We start from the raw sequence: 19,856 nt of genomic DNA on the forward strand, positions 1-19,856 counted from the left end.
TTACTGAGTCTGATTTGGACTTTTTAAAGATATTTGTGGTAGATAATAACATTGATTTTTAAATGTAGTATAGTAACAACATTTTTACATAGACCAAATAGTCCCATGGGTTATGGTTGTTAGGTTAAACTTTATTTTTCATTGTATTCTTTGTAACTGTATTTGGTTGTTGATATCTTCAGATTGTCTAATAATAGTCGACTATGTTGAGCACTTTGCTCAAAACTGAAACACTAACGCTTTTTTTCCTCAGGACTTGGAGGGAGTGGATATCATCCTAGGTGTCTGCTCTAGTGGCCTTCTGGTTTACAAAGATAAGCTGAGAATTAACCGCTTTCCTTGGCCCAAAGTGCTGAAGATTTCTTACAAACGTAGCAGCTTTTTCATTAAGATTCGGCCTGGAGAGGTACAGAATTCGTGTTTCCCTTTCCTCCTGAATCAAACACAGACCATGTCTAAAACATCTCTTCATTCCTGTTTTCCTTGTTATGTCATCTATGAGGTCTCTCTATAGCTAACTATTTAGGTGCTGATATTTTGTTTCCTAATCAGTCCCGTGATGCTTCTTCTCTTCCTTCCTATTTGTTTTCTGGACAGTTCTCTTCATGTAGGTAAATGTACCATGGCCAAAAGTGAAATTTGGATTAATAAACTTGTTCCTTGTTTACTCCAGGTAAAAGCTTGGTGGAAAATATTTTTAAATTAAGTAGCGTGAGATTTTTAAATTGTGGGGTTAAATTACTTATGTTTCGTACCACCTTACCTTATATAATTATTTGTATATGTAGGTTCTAGTAGTTACTGGGAATGTGTCCTAGGGTCAAGTTGTAGATTTTTAGTAGAGTTGGATGTTCAACTTTGTACCAGATAACTCAGTTACTAGTTGGTGGTCAATTTTCAGAATATACTAATGCTGGCCAAATTTAACTTTTATATTAAAGAGCCATCATGGTATAGCAGAAAATTGTTCAAGTAGGAATTAAATTAAAAAAAAAAAAGTTCTAGTGCCTACTCTGCCACCTACTAAGTAAAAGACCCTGGATAAATCTAAAGTGTTCCTTACCATTCAAGGGGAATAATACCTGCTCTGTCAAGGTTGATTTGAAGATCAAATGAGATGACAGAGGCAAAAGCTCTGAACAGGAAAGCATCGTACTAATGTAAAGAGGCTTTTTTGTGTATATATCACCATCTGCTGGTGAAAAATGGCTCATTATTTGAACATGGAAATACCGAATGTGCAGCCTTAAAATTTCAGATAAGGATTATCACTGAAGCATTTATTTATACCATAGTTATTTACCTGTGCCTAGCAAAAGTCAAAGAGTTTCAAATCCAAGAGTCATTCAGTCAACAAATATTTATTGATGGCTTTCTTTGTGTCAGACACTATTCTAGGGGCTAGGAACAGTAAATATCAATAGAAGAGTCCATCCCTCAACAATCTTTTTTTTTTTAAACATCTTTATTGGAGTATAATTGCTTTACAATGGTGTGTTAGTTTCTGCTTTATAACAAAGTGAATCAGTTATACATATACATATATCCCCATATCTCCTCCCTCTTGCGTCTCCCTCCCACCCTCCCTATCCCACCCCTCTACGTGGTCACAAAGCGCCGAGCCTATCTCCCTGTGCTATGCGGCTGCTTCCCACTAGCTATTTTACATTTGGTAGTATATATAAGTCCATGCCACTCTCTCACTTCGTCCCAGCTTCCCCTTCCCCTTCCCTGTGTCCTCAAGTCCATTCCTCAACAATCTTACATTTTAATGTGGGAAGGCAGGAAAAAAAAAAAAAAAAAAAAATATATATATATATATATATATATGATAATGGAAGTCCTTGGTTTCTTTAAATGTTAACTATATAATATATACTAAAAATGCAAAATTCTTACTTAAGAAAGCAATAAAGAACAACAGTAGGATTTTGAGAGGTGTAGTATAGTATTGTGACTACAACAGATGATTCAGAAGTAGCGTGGTGTAGTGGCAACCATGAAATTCTGGTTCTGCCACTTAATAGCTGTGAGACTAAGCAGGTGACTTCTCTGATCTCTGTTTCTTCATGTGTAAAAATATAGATGATACTGTCTGATCATAGTGTTATTGGCAATAATAGGCACTAGAAGTAAATGCCAGTGTCCTTTCCATCTTATAAAGTATGCTTAAGGCAGAAAAAAAGAGGCAAGAGACTAGCAGGACAGTGTTTCCAGTAGCCCTGGCAGGATGTGGTTTACTTCAGTCAAAGAAGTATCTAGATAAACTAATGATCAATCAAAGAAAAAAAAAGGCATTTAATAATTCAATAATCTGGTTTGAGCCACAATCTTTAGTTCCTATTACTAAAAACGATTGCATAATAATATTAGTTGATTGGAGGAATCACCTGCTATCCTATTCCCTGATTATTGAGTAGTCTAGTGTCCTAAATGCAGGCAGTAACTAAGGAAGAGCAGTGTCTGGACAATCAAAATGTGACTTAATTGTGTCTCAGAATAATATACAGTGTATATGTGTGTGTGTGTGTGTGTGTGTGTGTGTTTCTGAACAAAATAAGATGTGTAAATGATATAAGATGCATTCCCTGGCTTCCTTGCTGTGGAAAAAACCACTCTCAGTGAGTAAATTTCTTTTGGTAAGTAGGAAAAAATTTCAGATGATATTTTATGTCCTTAGACTAGTAACTTTCTTTTTATTCACAATGATCTCTTCTGCAGCACCATATTTCTCTGGTCCTGCATCACTGTAGTTGAATAATACTTTATGTTCCATGTTTATTTGTGCATTTATAGCAAGAACAGTATGAAAGTACCATCGGATTCAAACTTCCCAGTTACCGAGCAGCTAAGAAATTATGGAAAGTCTGTGTAGAGCATCACACATTTTTCAGGTATTGTTCTCACTTAAGTATTTTTCAAGGATAAATTATTTATGCATGTTTCTATTTTAAACCTGCTATTGAAATTTCCTTCTTTGCATGGCTGGCCGTTTTTTATTTAGCTCAGGTAAGATCATCTTAAGCAAGATAAAATGAGTCTAGTTCTCCTCCTTTGGGTTGAAAAACACTGTCTTAACATTCCCAGAGCACCTTTCTGTGTATGGTAGAAGGAGGAGGGAAATGAGAAATAGGAACCTGTGTTTACCAGAGGCTCTGTGATTGCCCTACTGGAGCTAAAACCAGTCCTGTCAGGAAGAGGTACCCTGACTTACCTCCACATGGAATTTCTCTAAGGAGTGCTTAACTACCTTCTGTGGGGCTCTTATACTAGAAGGTTAAAGATGTGAAGCTGATCGTTATCTTGGTTCTAATCAACCCCAGAAAGGGAGCACAGAGAACCATCTTTGAAGCACAGTTGTATCAGATAAACAGAAGACAGAAGAAAGTTTCATCTCCTTTGCTTTTCACGAGGACATATAATTAACCCCTTGTGTTCATTTACTGAGCATTTTCTGTGTGCTTACCCTTTGTGTAGGCACTGTACTAGGCATTGGGAAGATATCACTAGATAGTTCTAGTCCCTGTCCTGATGGAACATAAAATCTAGCAGACAAATAATTACTTCTGTTGAAAGGAGAGCCAGCTAGTTGTCAGTTTGCCTTTTTAAGAAAATATCTTTATTCTAGAAAATTGCACGTATAGCACAATGAAGAGAATAGTGTAATGAACTCCTCTGGTCCCAAACTCCACCTTCAACAGTTAAAACCCCAAGGTCAATCTTGCTCCATCTATATCCCCACTCACTCCTTCCTACTACTTCTCAGATTATTTTGAAGCAAATCCCAGACTTTATGCCATGTCGTTCATAAATAAACTTGACTCTTTAGGAATGGGTCTCAAGAGAGAGAACCACAATAACTTTTTCTTCTATTTGTAATTTCATATCATACTTAGCACTAAAGAACACTGGACAGAAAGACAAGTCAGGGAAAATAACATTTCAATTCTCATTTCAAATAAAACATGAGGCTACACCTTATATTCGATTAAAGAATCTTAATTATTGTCATTAAGATATTTGTTTATGTTTTCATCATCTTCTTTAAAACCAAGAAAACAGAGTTTTAAAAGAGGGTGAGGAAGAGTAAAAAGAGGTTTTTTTCCCTTTTCTTTTAATTGAAGTATAGTTGATTTACAATGTTGTGTTTGTTTCAGGTGTACACCAAACTGATTCAGTTATACATATATATTTTTTCAGATTCGTTTCCCTTATAAGTGATTACAAAATATTGAGTATAGTTCCCTGTGCTATATAATAGGTCCTTGTTGGTTATCTGTTTTATATATAGTAGTGTGTATATGTTAATCTCAAACTCCTAATTTTCCCCTCCCCCCCAAGAAAGAGTTATTTTGAATGTTTAATATCTATGGTATAGGTTTCAGCTGCAGCCAATGCATTTACTTGTAGGATAGCATATTTAAATCCATTGCATCAAAATAAGAGGATATATTAAAATGTAATTCTTCATTACATAAAAGAAAGCATTTGCTGAATTAAACTACCCCAAAGAGAAAAAAAATACTCTCTTTTTGGTAGTATTTGATGTAGCAATTTATACATTTATTCAGCAAATATTTATTGAATGCCAGATTCATGCCAGGCACTATGCCAGAAGTGAAAACACAAAATGAATAAGTCATAGTTTTTATTTTTTACCCAAAGAGAGCTCACAGTCTCGTAGTGGAGACCAGCACATAAACAGATTGTTTCAATTCAGTGTAGTAAATGCCATGACAAAAGAGAGCACAGGGTACTGCTTAGAAAGAAGACGGGGTTCCTAACTGAGTTGAAAATACACCAAATATCCTATTAAATAGGACTTAATAGGCATTGAATACCAGGCATTGAGTTTGGAGTGCATTTGACAAAATTATTATTCTACGAGAGGGGAAAAAGAGCTCTGGGCTTGAATACCGTGACTGCCCAACTTCTTAACAGCTATGACCTTAAGCAAGTAACATTTTTTGAGGTTCAGTTTCTTTTATCTATAAAATGATGAAAATATTACAGGGGTATAGTGAAAATAGTACAGTGCTATAAAAGCATTTTGAAAACCATAAGACCCTACCTATAGAGATATAAGATTATATCATTAATATAAGCCACAAATAAATTATACATGTTGCTTTGAGAAATGACAGAATTAAAATAATGATTGCTTGATTGGAAATTTGTCTTAGTAACTATAAGGAAGCTCTGAGAATTGTGAAACTTTTTAATACTTGATTTTGTCTTTAATCTCACAACCTCATTAGAGTGAGATGATATATATAACATATGATTATCATGTTTTTTCCCCCCAGACTGACATCTACAGACACCATTCCTAAAAGCAAATTTCTTGCCCTGGGATCCAAATTTCGATACAGTGGCCGAACTCAGGCTCAGACCAGGCAAGCTAGTGCTCTGATTGACAGGCCTGCCCCACACTTTGAGCGTACAGCAAGCAAACGGGCATCCCGAAGCCTTGATGGAGGTTTGTATTGAATATTAATGATTTCTTGTTATCCTAACTCTTTAGAGAGAGATAAAGGAAGAATGGTTATCAGATGTGATCGGGCACATTCAAACTAAGTACAGTTATCTATAAGAGAATCAAATTAAAGAATCTCAGTGATAAAATGAAATGGATCTCACTAATTGTCGAATTTAGTGGAATCATCTTAAGAAAAGGAGAACAGAGGTTCAGAGAGAGTAGTAACTAGATCAAGGTCCCACTGCTGGGAAGTGGTGGATTGAACACCACTAGAATTGGAATTAGAATTCAGAATCTCTACCACAGGGTGAAACCTAATGTAGTATACTGAGCTAAACCCCTCTTGAACATTTTTAAATAGTTATTTTTCAAGTAGAAAAGAGGGAAGGGGTCTGCCTCACTAGTGCAATCACTGAAAAAGTTTAGATCATTTGTCATGTGTCAATTATAGACCAAAAAAACAATCCTATTACTGGAGTGTCCAAATTTTGTTTAAATAAAAGAGGGAGGAAATAAATAAGTTTCATAATTGTATATACTGACAGAAGATCTGTTTCAGTTTTTCTAAGTTTAGTCTCAAGGATTTGAGAGCATTAGCATTACTGAAATGAATAGGCCACATTCAGTTCTTTTTTTTTTTTTTTGGCCCTGCCATGTGGCTTGCAGGATCTTAGTTCCCCTACCGGGGGTTGAACCCGGGCCCCGGCAGTGAAAGCACCGAGTCCTAACCACTGGACCACCAGGGGATTCCCAAGCCATATTCAGTTCTTTATGCAGCTAGAAAGAGGTGGCAAATAAATAAAAGTTCAGAAGGCTGTAACCAAAATAGAGTATTGCTGATTGCACCTCTATGCTATCTATTATAAAAGCAAGGTGCATGTTACAGTAGTTACAGGCTTCGGTTCTGGAATCGGACCTGGTTCCAATCTCAACCACTGCATTTATGATCTATCTTCTTGGGCGAGTTACTTACTCTATCTGTGTCTCAGTTTTCTCATTCGTAAAATGGGTATGATGATAATATAATATTACCTCAAAGAATTTTCATGAGAAAATAAATGAGATGATATGCTTGGCACAATGGCTGGCACTTAATGTGACCCCAAAATATTAGCTGTCATTAAAATATTGTTAATATTCTGGCCGCAGCATTATTATTTTGTTTTGTATCATCCAGAACTATGCTGCCGTATTCTGGTTTGTTGCATTATGGGAACATATATCAGAAATACCTAGCTCACTTTAAAGGAATCAGGAATGGGTCAGCCACACTTGGAAAAGAAATCACCTATGCGGTAGAACTTTTGTGCTTCCGTACCACGAGTCATGCTTCTTTCTTTCTGACGTTTCTCTACAAGGCAGATTGGAGGCTTTGTTTATTTACTCTTCATCACAACACTAGGAATTAAGCTCTCGAGATTAAATAACTTTTCTTAAGATATGATAGCTGGTAAGTGGATTGGAGTATAGGTTGGTTTAACTCCAAAACCCATGTTCTACCAGATACTTACTTACTTACTTACTGCTTTGTTCAACAATTTATTTTAAACTTCTGTGTGTCAGGTATTGTTCTAGTTATTGGGGATACAGCTGTGAACATACAGACATGGTTCTGCCCTCATGGGGCTTACATTCTATGGGTAGAAACAAACAAAATGAAACAAGTTCAGATAGTGATAAGTGCTATAAAGAAAATAAAGCAGAGTAGTGGGATGGAGAGTGTCTGTGGATGGGGAGATTGGGAAGCTGTTTCAAATTGAGTGGTCCGCTCTAAATTTAGAAGGTTCCTCTGAGGAGCTTCATTTGAACTGAAACCTGAATTATGAGAAGGAGCCAGCCATCCCCAAATCTGGGGGGATAAACATTCTTGAAGAGGGAGTAGCAAGTACAAAGACCTGTAGGTAGATGTGAGCTTGGCATGTGTCTAGATCAGTGCTGTCCCATAGAACTTGCCATGCTGATGAAAATCTTCTATTTTGTGACGTCCAGTTTGGTAGCCAGTAGCCACATGTGGCCATATGAACTTGAAATGTGACTGTGAAACTGAGGAACTCAGTTTTAACTAAACCTAAATAGTCACACGTGGCTAGTACAAAGATCTACTCCACTACAGGGGTAGTAAAGCAGAATCTTGGTGAAGTCTGTTGCAGGATCTGGGTGAGAGCTGACAACAGTTTGGACTTGAGTATTGGCGTTAAAGACAGTGAAAACTGGTCAGGGATACAATTCAGAAGTAGGGCTGACAGACTTACTGGTAAATTAATTGTTGGAGATGGTAAGAAAAAGAAAATCAAGGTTTATTCCTAGGCTTGATCATTTAGTACAATGGGAAAGTCTGAGAGAGGAGCAGAGTTTGGGGATGCAGGAAATCAAGACTTCTCTTTTGGACATGTTAAGTTTGAGGTATGATCACTCAATCCTCCTATCTGCCGTATTCATATAACAACCTCAGGCATCTCTTTCTTGTCTGGTAAATCACCCTACCTCCAGTTTATCTTAGTTTTGGGGAGTTATTATTCTTATTATGTTATCCCCATTTTTCAGTGAGAAAATTAAGGCTGGAAAGTTTAAGCAACCTGTTCAAGATCTCACAGCTAGTAAGTTCCAAAGCTTGAACAAAAACTCATGTCTGTCTGATACCATATGGCTTCTTCCACTAAATGAAATTTCATTGTTATATAGATACTATGCCTGATGTATCTTTTCTCTCTAATAGCAAAAATAACCAACAATTCAAGGGTTAGTGAGCTTTGGTACTTTGAACAAATTAGAAAGCTTTACTTTTTTTTTTTTTTTAACATTTTATTTATTTATTTTTTAACATCTTTATTGGAGTATAACTGCTTTACAATGGTGTGTTAGTTTCTGCTTTATAACAAAGTGAATCAGCTATACATATACACATACCCCCATATCTCCTCCCTCTTGCGTCTCCCTCCCACCCTCCCTATCGCACACCTCTAGGTGGTCACAAAGCACCGAGCTGATCTCCCTGTGCTATGTGGCTGCTTCCCACTAGCTATCTATTTTACATTTGGCAGTGTATATATGTCCATGCCTCTCTCTCACTTCGTCCCAGCTTACCCTTCCCCCTCCCCGTGTCCTCAAGTCCATTCTTTACGTCTGTGTCTTTATTCCTGTCCTGCCCCTATGTTCTTCAGAACCATTTTTTTTTTTTTTTAGATTCCATATATATGTGTTAGCATACGGTATTTGTTTTTCTCTTTCTGACTTACTTCACTCTGTATGACAGACTCTAGGTCCATCCACCTCACTACAAATAACTCAATTTCGTTTATTTTTATGGCTGAGGAAAGCTTTACTTTTAAAGATGCCTCTGTTCTTTGTAGAAATAACATGTTGACTGTCTCTATTTTTCTAGCTGTAGAAACCTCACAGTTCAATTCAAGATTTTAAAAAAACTTGATGTCTCTGTCTATTCACTAATATTGGCCAGTTCTTATTAAATTATACACTATGTTCCTGGGAGGAAATCTCCAAAAATTTTCTTCAAATGTTGTAGCAATGTTTGAGTTTCCAAAACTAAAGCATGTAAAACAATTCTAAAGGAAGAGAGTCAGAGCTTTGGTGCCTTTACCATTAGTATCACAGAGTTTTGGGAGCTTAGAAAAGTTTTTTTTTTTTTTTTTTTTTTTAAAGTTCATGGCAACCCTGCATGGAGCTAGTCTATTGGTGCCATTTTCCCAACAGCATTTCCTTACTTAGTGTCAGTGTCACATTTTTTTTTTTTAATTTTTAAATTTAATTTAATTTATTTTTTTATACAGCAGGTCCTTATTAGTCATCAATTTTATACACATCAGTGTATACATGTCAATCCCAATCGCCCAATTCAGCACACCACCACCCCCACCACCCTGCTGCTTTCCCCTCTTGGTGTCCATAGGTTTGTTCTCTACATCTGTGTCTCTATTTCTGCCCTGCAAACCGGTTCATCTGTACCATTTTTCTAGGTTCCACATATATGCGTTAATATACGATATTTGTTTTTCTCCTTCTGACTTACTTCACTCGGTATGACAGTCTCTAGATCCATCCACGTCTCTACAAATGACCCAATTTCGTTCCTTTTTGTGGCTGAGTAATATTCCATTGTATATATGTACCACATCTTCTTTATCCATTCGTCTGTCAGTGGGCATTTAGGTTGCTTCCATGACCTGCCTATTGTAAATAGTGCTGCAATGAACATTGGGGTGCATGTGTCTTTTTGAATTATGGTTTTCTCTGGGTATATGCCCAGTAGTGGGATTGCTGGATCATATGGTAATTCTATTTTTAGTTCTTTAAGGAACCTCCATACCTTTCTCCATAGTGGCTGTTATCAATTTACATTCCCACGAACAGTGCAAGAGGGTTCCCTTTTCTCCACACCCTCTCCAGCATTTGTTGTTTATAGATTTTCTGATGATGCCTATTCTAACTGGTGTGAGGTGATACCTCATTGTAGTTTTGATTTGCATTTCTCTAATAATTAGTGATGTTGAGCATCTTTTCATGTGCTTCTTGGCCATCTGTATGTCTTCTTTGGAGAAATGTCTATTTAGGTCTTCTGCCCATTTTTGGATTGGGTTGTTTGGTTTTTTTCGATATTGAGCTGCATGAGCTGTTTATATATTTTGGAGATTAATCCTTTGTCCGTTGATTCGTTTGCAAATATTTTCTCCCATTCTGAGGGCTGTCTTTTCGTCTTGTTTATGGTTTCCTTTGCTGTGCAAAAGTTTTTAAATTTCATTAGGTCCCATTTTTTTATTTTTGTTTTTATTTCCATTACCCTAGGAGGTGGATCAAAAAAGATCTTGCTGTGATTTATGTCAAAGAGTATTCTTCCTGTGTTTTCCTCTAAGAGTTTTATAGTGTCTGGTCTTACATTCAGGTCTCTAATCCATTTTGAGTTTATTTTTGTGTATGGTGTTAGGGAGTGTTCTAATTTCATTCTTTTACATGTAGCTGTCCAGTTTCCCAGCACCACTTATTGAAGAGACTGTCTTTTCTCCATTGTATATCCTTGCCTCCTTTGTCATAGATTAGTTGTCCATAGGTGGGTGGGTTTATCTCTGGGCTTTCTATCCTGTTCCATTGATTTATGTTTCTGTTTTTGTGCCAGTACCATATTGTCTTGATTACTGTAGCTTTATAATATAGTCTGAAGTCAGGGAGTCTGATTCCTCCAGCTCCATTTTTTTCCCTCAAGACTGCTTGGGCTATTCAGGGTCTTTTGTGTCTCCATACAAATTTTAAGATATTTTGTTCTAGTTCTGTAAAAAATGCCATTGGTACTTTGATAGGGATTGCATTGAATCTGTAGATTGCTTTGGGTAGTATAGTCATTTTCACAATATTGATTCTTCCAATCCAAGAACATGGTATATCTCTCCATCTGTTGGTATCATGTTTAATTTCTTTCATCAGTGTCTTATAGTTTTCTGCATACAGGTCTTTTGTCTCCCTAGGTAGGTTTATTCCTAGGTATTTTATTTTTTTTGTTGCAATGGTAAATGGGAGTGTTTCCTTAATTTCTCTTTCAGATTTTTCATCATTAGTGTACAGGAATGCAAGAGATTTCTGTGCATTAATTTTGTACCTGCAACTTTACCAAATTCATTGATTAGCTCTAGCAGTTTTCTGGTGGCATCTTTAGGATTCTCTATGTATAGTATCATGTCATCTGCAAACAGTGACAGTTTTACTTCTTCTTTTCCAATTTGTATTCCTTTTATTTCTTTTTCTTCTCTGACTGCCATGGCTAGGACTTCCAAAACTATGTTGAATAATAGTGGTGAGAGTGGACATCCTTTTCTTGTTCCTGATCTTAGAGGAAATGCTTTCAGTTTTTCACCATTGAGAATGATATTTGCTGTGGGTTTGTCGTATATGGCCTTTATTATGTTGAAGTAGGTTCCCCCTATGCCCACTTTCTGGAGAGATTTTATCATGAATTGGTGTTGAATTTTGTCAAAAGCTTTTTCTGCATCTATTGAGATGATCATATGATTTTTATTCTTCAGTTTGTTACTATGGTGTATCACATTGATTGATTTGCGTATATTGAAGAATCCTTGCATCCCTGGGGTAAATCCCACTTGATCAAGGTGTGTGATACTTTTAATGTGTTGTTGGATTCTGTTTGCTAGTATTTTGTTGAGGATTTTTGCATCTATATTCATCAGTGATATTGGTCTGTAATTTTCTTTTTTGTAGTATCTTTGTCTGGTTTTGGTATCAGGGTGATGGTGGCCTCATAGAATGAGTTTGGGAGTGTTCCTTCCTCTGCAATTTTTTGGAAGAGTTTGAGAAGGATGGGTGTTAGCTCTTATCTAAATGTTTGATAGAATTCACCTGTGACACTGTCTGGTCCTGGACTTTTGTTTGTTGGAAGATGTTTAATAACAGTTTCAATTTCATTACTTGTGATTGGTCTGTTCATATTTTCTATTTCTTCCTTGTTCAGTCTTGGAAGGTTATACCTTTCTAAGAATTTGTCCATTTCTTCCAGGTTGTCCATTTTATTGGCATCGAGTTGCTTGTGGTAGTCTCTTCGGATGCTTTGTATTTCTGCGGTGTCTGTTTTAACTTCTCCTTTTTCATTTCTAACTTTATTGATTTGAGTCCTCTCGCTCTTTTTCTTGATGAGTCTGGCTAATGGTCTATCAATTTTGTTTATCTTCTCAAAGAACCAGCTTTTAGTTTTATTGATCTTTGCTATTGTTTTCTTTGTTTCTGTTTCATTTGCTTCTGCTCTGATCTTTATGATTTCTTTCCTTCTGCTAACTTTGGGTTTTGTTTATTCTTCTTTCTCTAGTTCCTTCAGGTGTAAGGTTAGATTGTTTATTCGAGATTTTTCTTGTTTCTTGAGGTAGGCTTGTATAGCTATAAACTTCCCTCTTAGAACTACTTTTGCTGCATTCCATAGGTTTTGGGTCATCGTGTTTTCATTGTCATTTGTCTCTAGGTATTTTTTGATTTCCTCTTTGATTTCTTCAGTGATCTCTTGGTTATTTAGTAACGTATTGTTTAGCCTCCATGTGTTTGTGTTTTTTATGTTTTTTCCCCTGTAATTGATTTCTAATCTCATAGCATTGTGGTCAGAAAAGATGCTTGATATGATTTCAATTTTCTTAAATTTACTGAGGCTTGATTTGTGACCCAAGATGTGATCTATCCTGGAGAATGTTCCGTGCGTGCTTGAGAAGAAAGTGTAATCTGCTGTTTTTGGATGGAATGTCCTATGAATATCAATTAAATCTATCTGGTCTATTGTGTCATTTAAAGCTTCTGTTTCCTTAGTTATTTTCATTTTGGATGATCTGTCCATTGGTGTAAGTGAGGTGTTAAAGTCCACCACTATTATTGTGTTACTGTCGATTTCCTCTTTTATAGCTGTTAGCAGTTGCCTTATGTATTGAGGTGCTCCTATGTTTGGTGCATATATATTTATAATTGTTATATCTTCTTCTTGGATTGATCCCCTGATCATTATGTAGTGTCCTTCCTTGTCTCTTGTAACATTCTTTATTTTAAAGTCTCTTTTATCTGATATGAGTATTGCTACTCTAGCTTTCTTTTGATTTCCATTTGCATGGAATATCTTTTTCCATCCCCTCACTTTCAGTCTGAATGTGTCCCTAGGTCTGAAGTGGGTCTCCTGTAGACAGCATATATATGGGTCTTGTTTTTATATCCATTCAGCAAGCCTGTGTCTTTTGGTTGGAGCCTTTAATCCATTCACGTTTAAGGTAATTATCGATATGTATTTTCCTATGACCACTTTCTTAATTGTTTTGGGTTTGTTTTTGTAGGTCCTTTTGTTCTCTTGTGTTTCCCACTTAGAGAAGTTCCTTTAGCATTTGTTGTAGAGCTGGTTTGGTGGTGCTGAATTCTCTTAGCTTTTGCTTGTGTGTAAAGCTTTTGATTTCTCCATAGAATCTGAATGAGATCCTTGCTGGGTAGAGTAATCTTGGTTGTAGGTTCTTCCCTCTCATCACTTTAAGTATATCATGCCACTCCCTTCTGGCTTGTAGAGTTTCTGCTGAGAAATCACCTGTTAATCTTATGGGAGTTCCCTTGTATGTTATTTGTTGTTTTTCCCTTGCTGCTTTTAATAATTTTTCTTTGTCTTTAATTTTTGCAAATTTGATTACTATGTGTCTCGGCGTGTTTCTCCTTGGGTTTATCCTGTATGGGACTCTCTGCGCTTCCTGGACTTGGGTGGCTATTTCCTTTCCCATGTTAGGGAAGTTTTCGACTATAGTCTCTTCAAATATTTTCTTGGGTCCTTTCTCTCTCTGTTCTCCTTCTGGGACCCCTATAATGCGAATGTTTTTGCGTTTAATGTTGTCCCAGAGGTCTCTTAGGCTGTCTTCATTTCTTTTCATTCTTTTTTCTTTAGTCTGTTCCGCAGCAGTGAATTCCGCCATTCTGTCTTCCAGGTCACTTATCCGTTCTTCTGCCTCAGTTATTCTGCTATTGATTCCTTCTAGTGTAGTGTTCATTTCAGTTATTGTATTGTTCATCTCTGTTTGTTTGTTCTTTAATTCTTCTAGGTCTTTGTTCAACATTTCTTGCATCTTCTCGATCTTTGCCTCCATTCTTTTTCTGAGGTCCTGGATCATCTTCACTATCATTATTCTGAATTCTTTTTCTGGAAGATTGCCTATGTCCACTTCATTTAGTTGTTTTTCTGGGGTTTTATCTTGTTCCTTCATCTGGTACATAGCCCTCTGCCTTTTCATCTTGTCTATCTTTCTGTGAATATGGTTTTTGTTCCACAGGCTGCAGGATTGTAGTTCTTCTTGCTTCTGCTGTCTGCCCTCTCAGAAAAAGAGTTTTGAAATCATTTATTCCAGCCATCTTATTTTGTGGAAGTAGAGTCTGAAGCTTAAAAAAGTAATTTGTCCAAAGTTAACCTAGTTTGGTACTGCAAATTTAAGACAGAATTCACATTTTCTGGTATCCAGATCAATCCCTTTTTCCTTGGTTTATTCCATGATGCCTTCTTCCTATCTTTACAGTTTGAAAACTTTTTAAAGATACATGATCTTAACTGGTGTTGGTCTTGATAATTACCACAGTACTTGCTGCATTGTAAGTGCTTAACAAATAAAATTTGAAAATAAGATGATTATTTTTCTTATTTAGTTGAATGTGAGCACAATTTTTATGTTCCACACTTTCTGTGTGATATTTTAAGTGCATTAGAACTTCCTGTTACAACTCTTGTCCCTCTGTTTAATTTCTCTGCTCGGGAGAAAAGTGCTTAAAAAAAAAATCTTCACTCAAATCCTGATGAAGCTGAGTACCTTTCCATAGTTTATAGGCTATTTGCATATCATTATTTCTGAAGTGCCTGTTCAAGTATTTTGCTCATATTTTTATTGAGTTGTCTGTCTTATTAATTTGTAGGGGTTCTTTATATATTCTTGTCTCACTCCCAGTCTTAGGGAGAAAGCATCAGTATTTCATCATTAAGTGTGATGTTTGCTCTGGGTTTTATGTAGCTACCTCTTATCAGATAAGGAAATATCTAAGAGTTTTTATCATGAATGAATGATGACTTTTATCAAATGCTTTTCACTTCATTGGTTGATATAATATGATTTTCTCCTTTTTTTTAAAATTTATCTATTTATTTTTGGCCGTGTTGGGTCTCTGTTGCTTTACGTAGGCTTTCTCTAGTTGCCGCAAGTGGGAGCTACTCTTCGTTGCGGTGCGTGGGCTTCTCATTGCGGTTGCTTCTCTTGTTGCAGAGCTTGGGCTCTAGGCACGCGGGCTTCAGTAGTTGTGGCACATGGGCTCAGTAGTTGTGGTTCGCAGGCTGTAGAGTGCAGGCTCAGTAGTTGTGGCGCATGGGCTTAGTTGATCCGCGGCATGTGGGATCTTCCCGGACCATGGCTCGAACCTGTGGCCCCTGCATTGGCAGGCGGATTCTCAACCACTGTGCCACCAGGGAAGTCCTATTTTTCTCCTTTCTTATGTTACGTGGTGGATTACATTGATTGATTTCCATTGTTAAGCCTTCTTGGCATTCATGAAGTAGACTCAGTTTGATCATAATATACTTTTCTTATGTCATTTTAGGCTTTTTGCAATGATTTTCATGAGAGAGATAGACCTGTAATTTTCCTTTCTTGTAATGTTGTCAGGTTTTAGTATCAAGTTTATGCTGGCCTCATTAAATAAATTGAGAAGGATTCTCTCTTTTTCTGTTCTCTGGAAAAGTTTTATGTAAGATTGGTATTATTTCTTCCTTAATGTTTGGAAGAATTCACCTATAAAGCCAGCTGGTTCTAAAGCTCCCTTTGTGAGAGGCTTCTTTACTTACAGAGTCAACGTCTTTATTAGAAAGGACTATTAAGATGTTCTAGTTCTTGGTAATTGCGTTTTTCTAGGAAATGTCCATTCCATCTAAAATTTCAAATTTATTGCCTTAAAGTTGTGTATCTTTTTAATATCTATAAGATCTCTAGCACTTTTGTGTTCCTGATATTGGTAATTTGTGAACCCACCACCCTTTTTTTTTTAAAGAATCTTGCTACAGATCTATTAATTTTATTACTCTTTCCAAAGAACCAACTTTTACTTTTGTTTTCTTCTGATATATTTTTAATTTAGTTTATGCCAGCTAGTATCTTTATTATTTTCCTTTTACTTTTATTGAACTGTTCTTTTTCCAATTTCTTAAAAGGATACCCATTGATGTTTCTTATTTCTTAGCAACCTAACCTTAGAATTCAAGTGATTTGCCTAAGGTCACATAGTTAGTGACAGAGCTAGAAGTAGAATCTAGAACTGTTCTCCCAGTGCTGCATTTTTTATTCTTCACCATGATGACTTCTTTTTTTGTAGAAGAAGGAGAATGAAGGATGTCAATAGTCAGTATTCATTGAGCACTTAGTATGTTCCAGACACTGTTCTAAACATTTTACATATATTATCTTTTAATCATCTGAATTGCATATAAACTGAGTAGGACAAATCTTTTGTAGTTCTGTTTTTAAGTGTCTTTTTTTTTTTTTTTTTTTCCCTCTGTGTGCTGTCTTCTCAGTATAAGAACTGGAAACATGTCTCTGGAAGCTGTTTTCCCCTCCTTTTCCTAGATCCTTTTCCATTCCTCTTAATAGAGAGACTTTCCCCTATTAGGCCTCCCTCTTTTTTTTTTTTTTTTAAATTAATATAAGCCTCTAAGCTAGAGATGGTGTATTAGGGAAACTTTAATAAGAATTGCTTTATAAGGGGACTCATTTTAATGAACATTCCCTTTCTCTTCTGATATATCTGGTGCTCAGAGCATCTGCTTCACCAGCTGAAGAAGTAAAACTGGTTCCGATCCTAGTTCATACGATAAGAGGGTGAAGTCACAAGGATAAGCTAATAATGACGACAAGGATTTTTCAGTGTATATTTTTGTTGCACTTTTTGCTTTTCAAACCATTTTCATATGTTCCTCTTTGGTACCAGCAACCTAGCAGACAAGAAGCATTTAGGAATTCTTGTTTTACTCATGAGGAAACCGGGGCACAGGAAAAGTTATATAACTTCCTAGGATCACACAACCAAGCTGTTCATCCGTCCAGTGAGTAGTGGTTGCAGTGATTCTTGCCAGGGGAATACATCCATATCATCTTTGGAGCTTTAAAACAAAACAAATACCTAGGCCTCACTTTTAGATACCACATCTGTCTGTTGTGGAACTGAGCATCAGCTGAGTTTTTTGTTTGTTTGTTTTTCGAGATCCGTAGATGATTCATGTGGACCCTCTGATAATGGGATCACTGATCCACTGCATACCCATTGTACCTATACCGTACTAGCAGAAATTGTGCTAGTAAGTAACAGAGCTAGAACTAGAATTTAAGACTCCTTTTACACAATGTGATGGTTTTGAGTTTTACGCTTCTCTTCTCTAATAAATAACTAAGTTTCTGTTGTTGTCTGATAAGAGCAACATAATACTGGAGTTAATGGGTCCACAAGATTATCACAACCAGCATTCTTCTTTGCCTAGACCTTCAATAATGGGAAATAATTGAATTTTTAAAGTTAAGTGTTCTCTATGTATCAAAATCTTTTAATAGTTAACAAATGAATTTATAAAACTGAAAAACCAAAACATCTTAAAAAGTAACCATTACCTCCAACACTGAATATACTAAAAAGCATTGAATTATACAGTCTAAATGGGTGAGTTTTATGGCTCAATAGAGCTGTTTAAAAAGACAAGAACCACAGTCAACTACCGTGATTCTCTGGGGTGATCCATAGTTTTCATAGCCTTCTTATGGAGAAAAGGAAAGAAATTTGCCTCTCTCCAGAGCTCCTAAGTGATGTTTCACTTGAATTGCATTTCAATGTGTGCATAATTAGTTTTTGCCCAAAATACTCTTGAAATAATATTAACCCATAAAAAAAATACAAAGACTTAAGTATGACATTAAAAGTTATTATATGTAGGATTTATAAAGTAATTTTATATCCACTGAATATACCAACCATCCTGTAGAGTTCATATCTTTCACATTTTACAAATGATGCAACTTTCTGCCTCTGTTTCTAACTGCCGGTTTCTACACCTATACCTACTTTCTCACATATAGTACAGATTGCCAGGGCTAGAAATGCTGAAGACTTAAATTATTTGGCTCTGCAGTATTAGTACTGGATTAAAACCAAATGCAAGTGGCAAAATAACACATGGTGAAAGTATGGGCTATGTTTCTCTGATGCCAGGCAGATGCGAATTAATTCTTTGAGAAGAGGTGTGAATACACATGTATAATGATACTTTAATACAACTGTGAGCAAAATATTTTGTCACATTCCCCTGTGTTGTTAGATTTGGTCTGCCATCTGCCATTCTTGCATTGACTGGCTTAGAGCACTCATGAGTAGCAGGGACTTGCAAGAGGCTACAGAGTTTTCATTGAAAGATAAGGTAGATCCTCGAGGGGGATGGGGGACAGAAGGATTGGGAGTTTGGGATTAGCAGATACAATCTAGTATATATAGGATGGATAAACAACAAAGTCCTACTGTATAGCACAGGGAACTATATTCAATATCCTGTGATAATCCATAATGGAAAAGAATATGAAAAAGAATATATATATGGCTGACTCGCTTTGCTGTACAGCAGAAATTAACACAACATTGTAAATCAACTATACTTCAATAAAATATTTAAAAAAAGAAAGAAAAGGAAAGATAAAGTAGATCCTTGTGTTTCTGTTGCTTTTCCTGTGTATCCTCTGAGGAGTTATTTCTTTCAATGGACATCATTACAGAACATCAAGCATTTTTTTTCTTGGTGTTGTGTATATGAAGTAGTTGTAAATTTCAATTTTTAATCTCTTCTGATTTATGGAGTTCCTTTGTATGACCTAATTTTTACTGCTTATACATCTAAATTTATCAGGAAAAGTTAAGTTCAAAATACTCAGTTTAAGAAGGCAGGAAAAGAATCAACATTGTGAAAATGACTATACTACCCAAAGCAATCTACAGATTCAATGCAATCCCTATCAAACTACCACTGGCATTTTTCACAGAACTAGAACAAAAAATTTCACAATTTGTATGGAAACACAAAAGACCCCGAATAGCCAAAGCAATCTTGAGAACGAAAAATGGAGTTGGAGGAATCAGGCTCCCTGACTTCAGACTATATTACAAAGCTACAGTAATCAAGACAGTTTGGTACTGGCACAAAAACAGAAACATAGATCAATGGAACAGGATAGAAAGCCCAGAGATAAACCCACGCACATATGGTCACCTTATCTTTGATAAAGGAGGCAAGCATATACAGTGGAGAAAAGACAGCCTCTTCAATAAGTGGTACTGGGAAAACTGGACAGGTACATGTAAAAGTATGAAATTAGAACACTCCCTAACACCATACACAAAAATAAACTCAAAATGGATTAAAGACCTAAATGTAAGGCCAGACACTATAAAACTCTTAGAGGAAAACATAGGCAAAACACTCTATGACATAAATCACAGCAAGATCCTTTTTGACCCACCTGCTAGAGTAATGGAAATAAAAACAAAAATAAACAAATGGGACGTAATGAAACTAAAAAGCTTTTGCACAGCAAAGGAAACCATAAACAAGACAAAAAGACAACCCTCAGAATGGGAGAAAATATTTGCAAATGAAGCAAGTGACAGAGGATTAATCTTCCAAATTTACAAGCAGCTCATGCAGCTCAATAACAAAAAAACGAACAACCCAATCCAAAAATGGGCAGAAGTCCTAAATAGACATTTCTCCAAAGAAGATATACAGATTGCCAACAGACACATGAAAGAATGCTCAACGTCATTAATCATTAGAGAAATGCAAATCAAAACTACA

General features: G+C 36.2%; 1 protein-coding gene across 29 annotated transcripts in view; it reads left to right on the plus strand.

Moving 5' to 3' along the window:
- The window catches only part of EPB41 (erythrocyte membrane protein band 4.1), a 202,403-nt gene that overhangs the window by 119,766 nt on the left and 62,781 nt on the right, over window positions 1–19,856 (plus strand). For 28 of the 29 annotated variants that reach the window (XM_059917090.1, XM_059917026.1, XM_059917016.1 and 25 more), the window contains 3 exons: window positions 254–406; window positions 2,797–2,894; window positions 5,307–5,479. In XM_059917090.1, coding sequence (XP_059773073.1) covers window positions 254–406; window positions 2,797–2,894; window positions 5,307–5,479 — 424 coding nt within the window. The remainder of the gene's footprint in view (window positions 1–253; window positions 407–2,796; window positions 2,895–5,306; window positions 5,480–19,856) is intronic. The other variant, XM_059917070.1, reaches the window with a different exon arrangement.

The sequence above is a fragment of the Balaenoptera ricei genome, chromosome 1 (genome assembly GCF_028023285.1).
Source record: "Balaenoptera ricei isolate mBalRic1 chromosome 1, mBalRic1.hap2, whole genome shotgun sequence".
NCBI classification, from domain to species: Eukaryota; Metazoa; Chordata; class Mammalia; order Artiodactyla; family Balaenopteridae; genus Balaenoptera; species Balaenoptera ricei.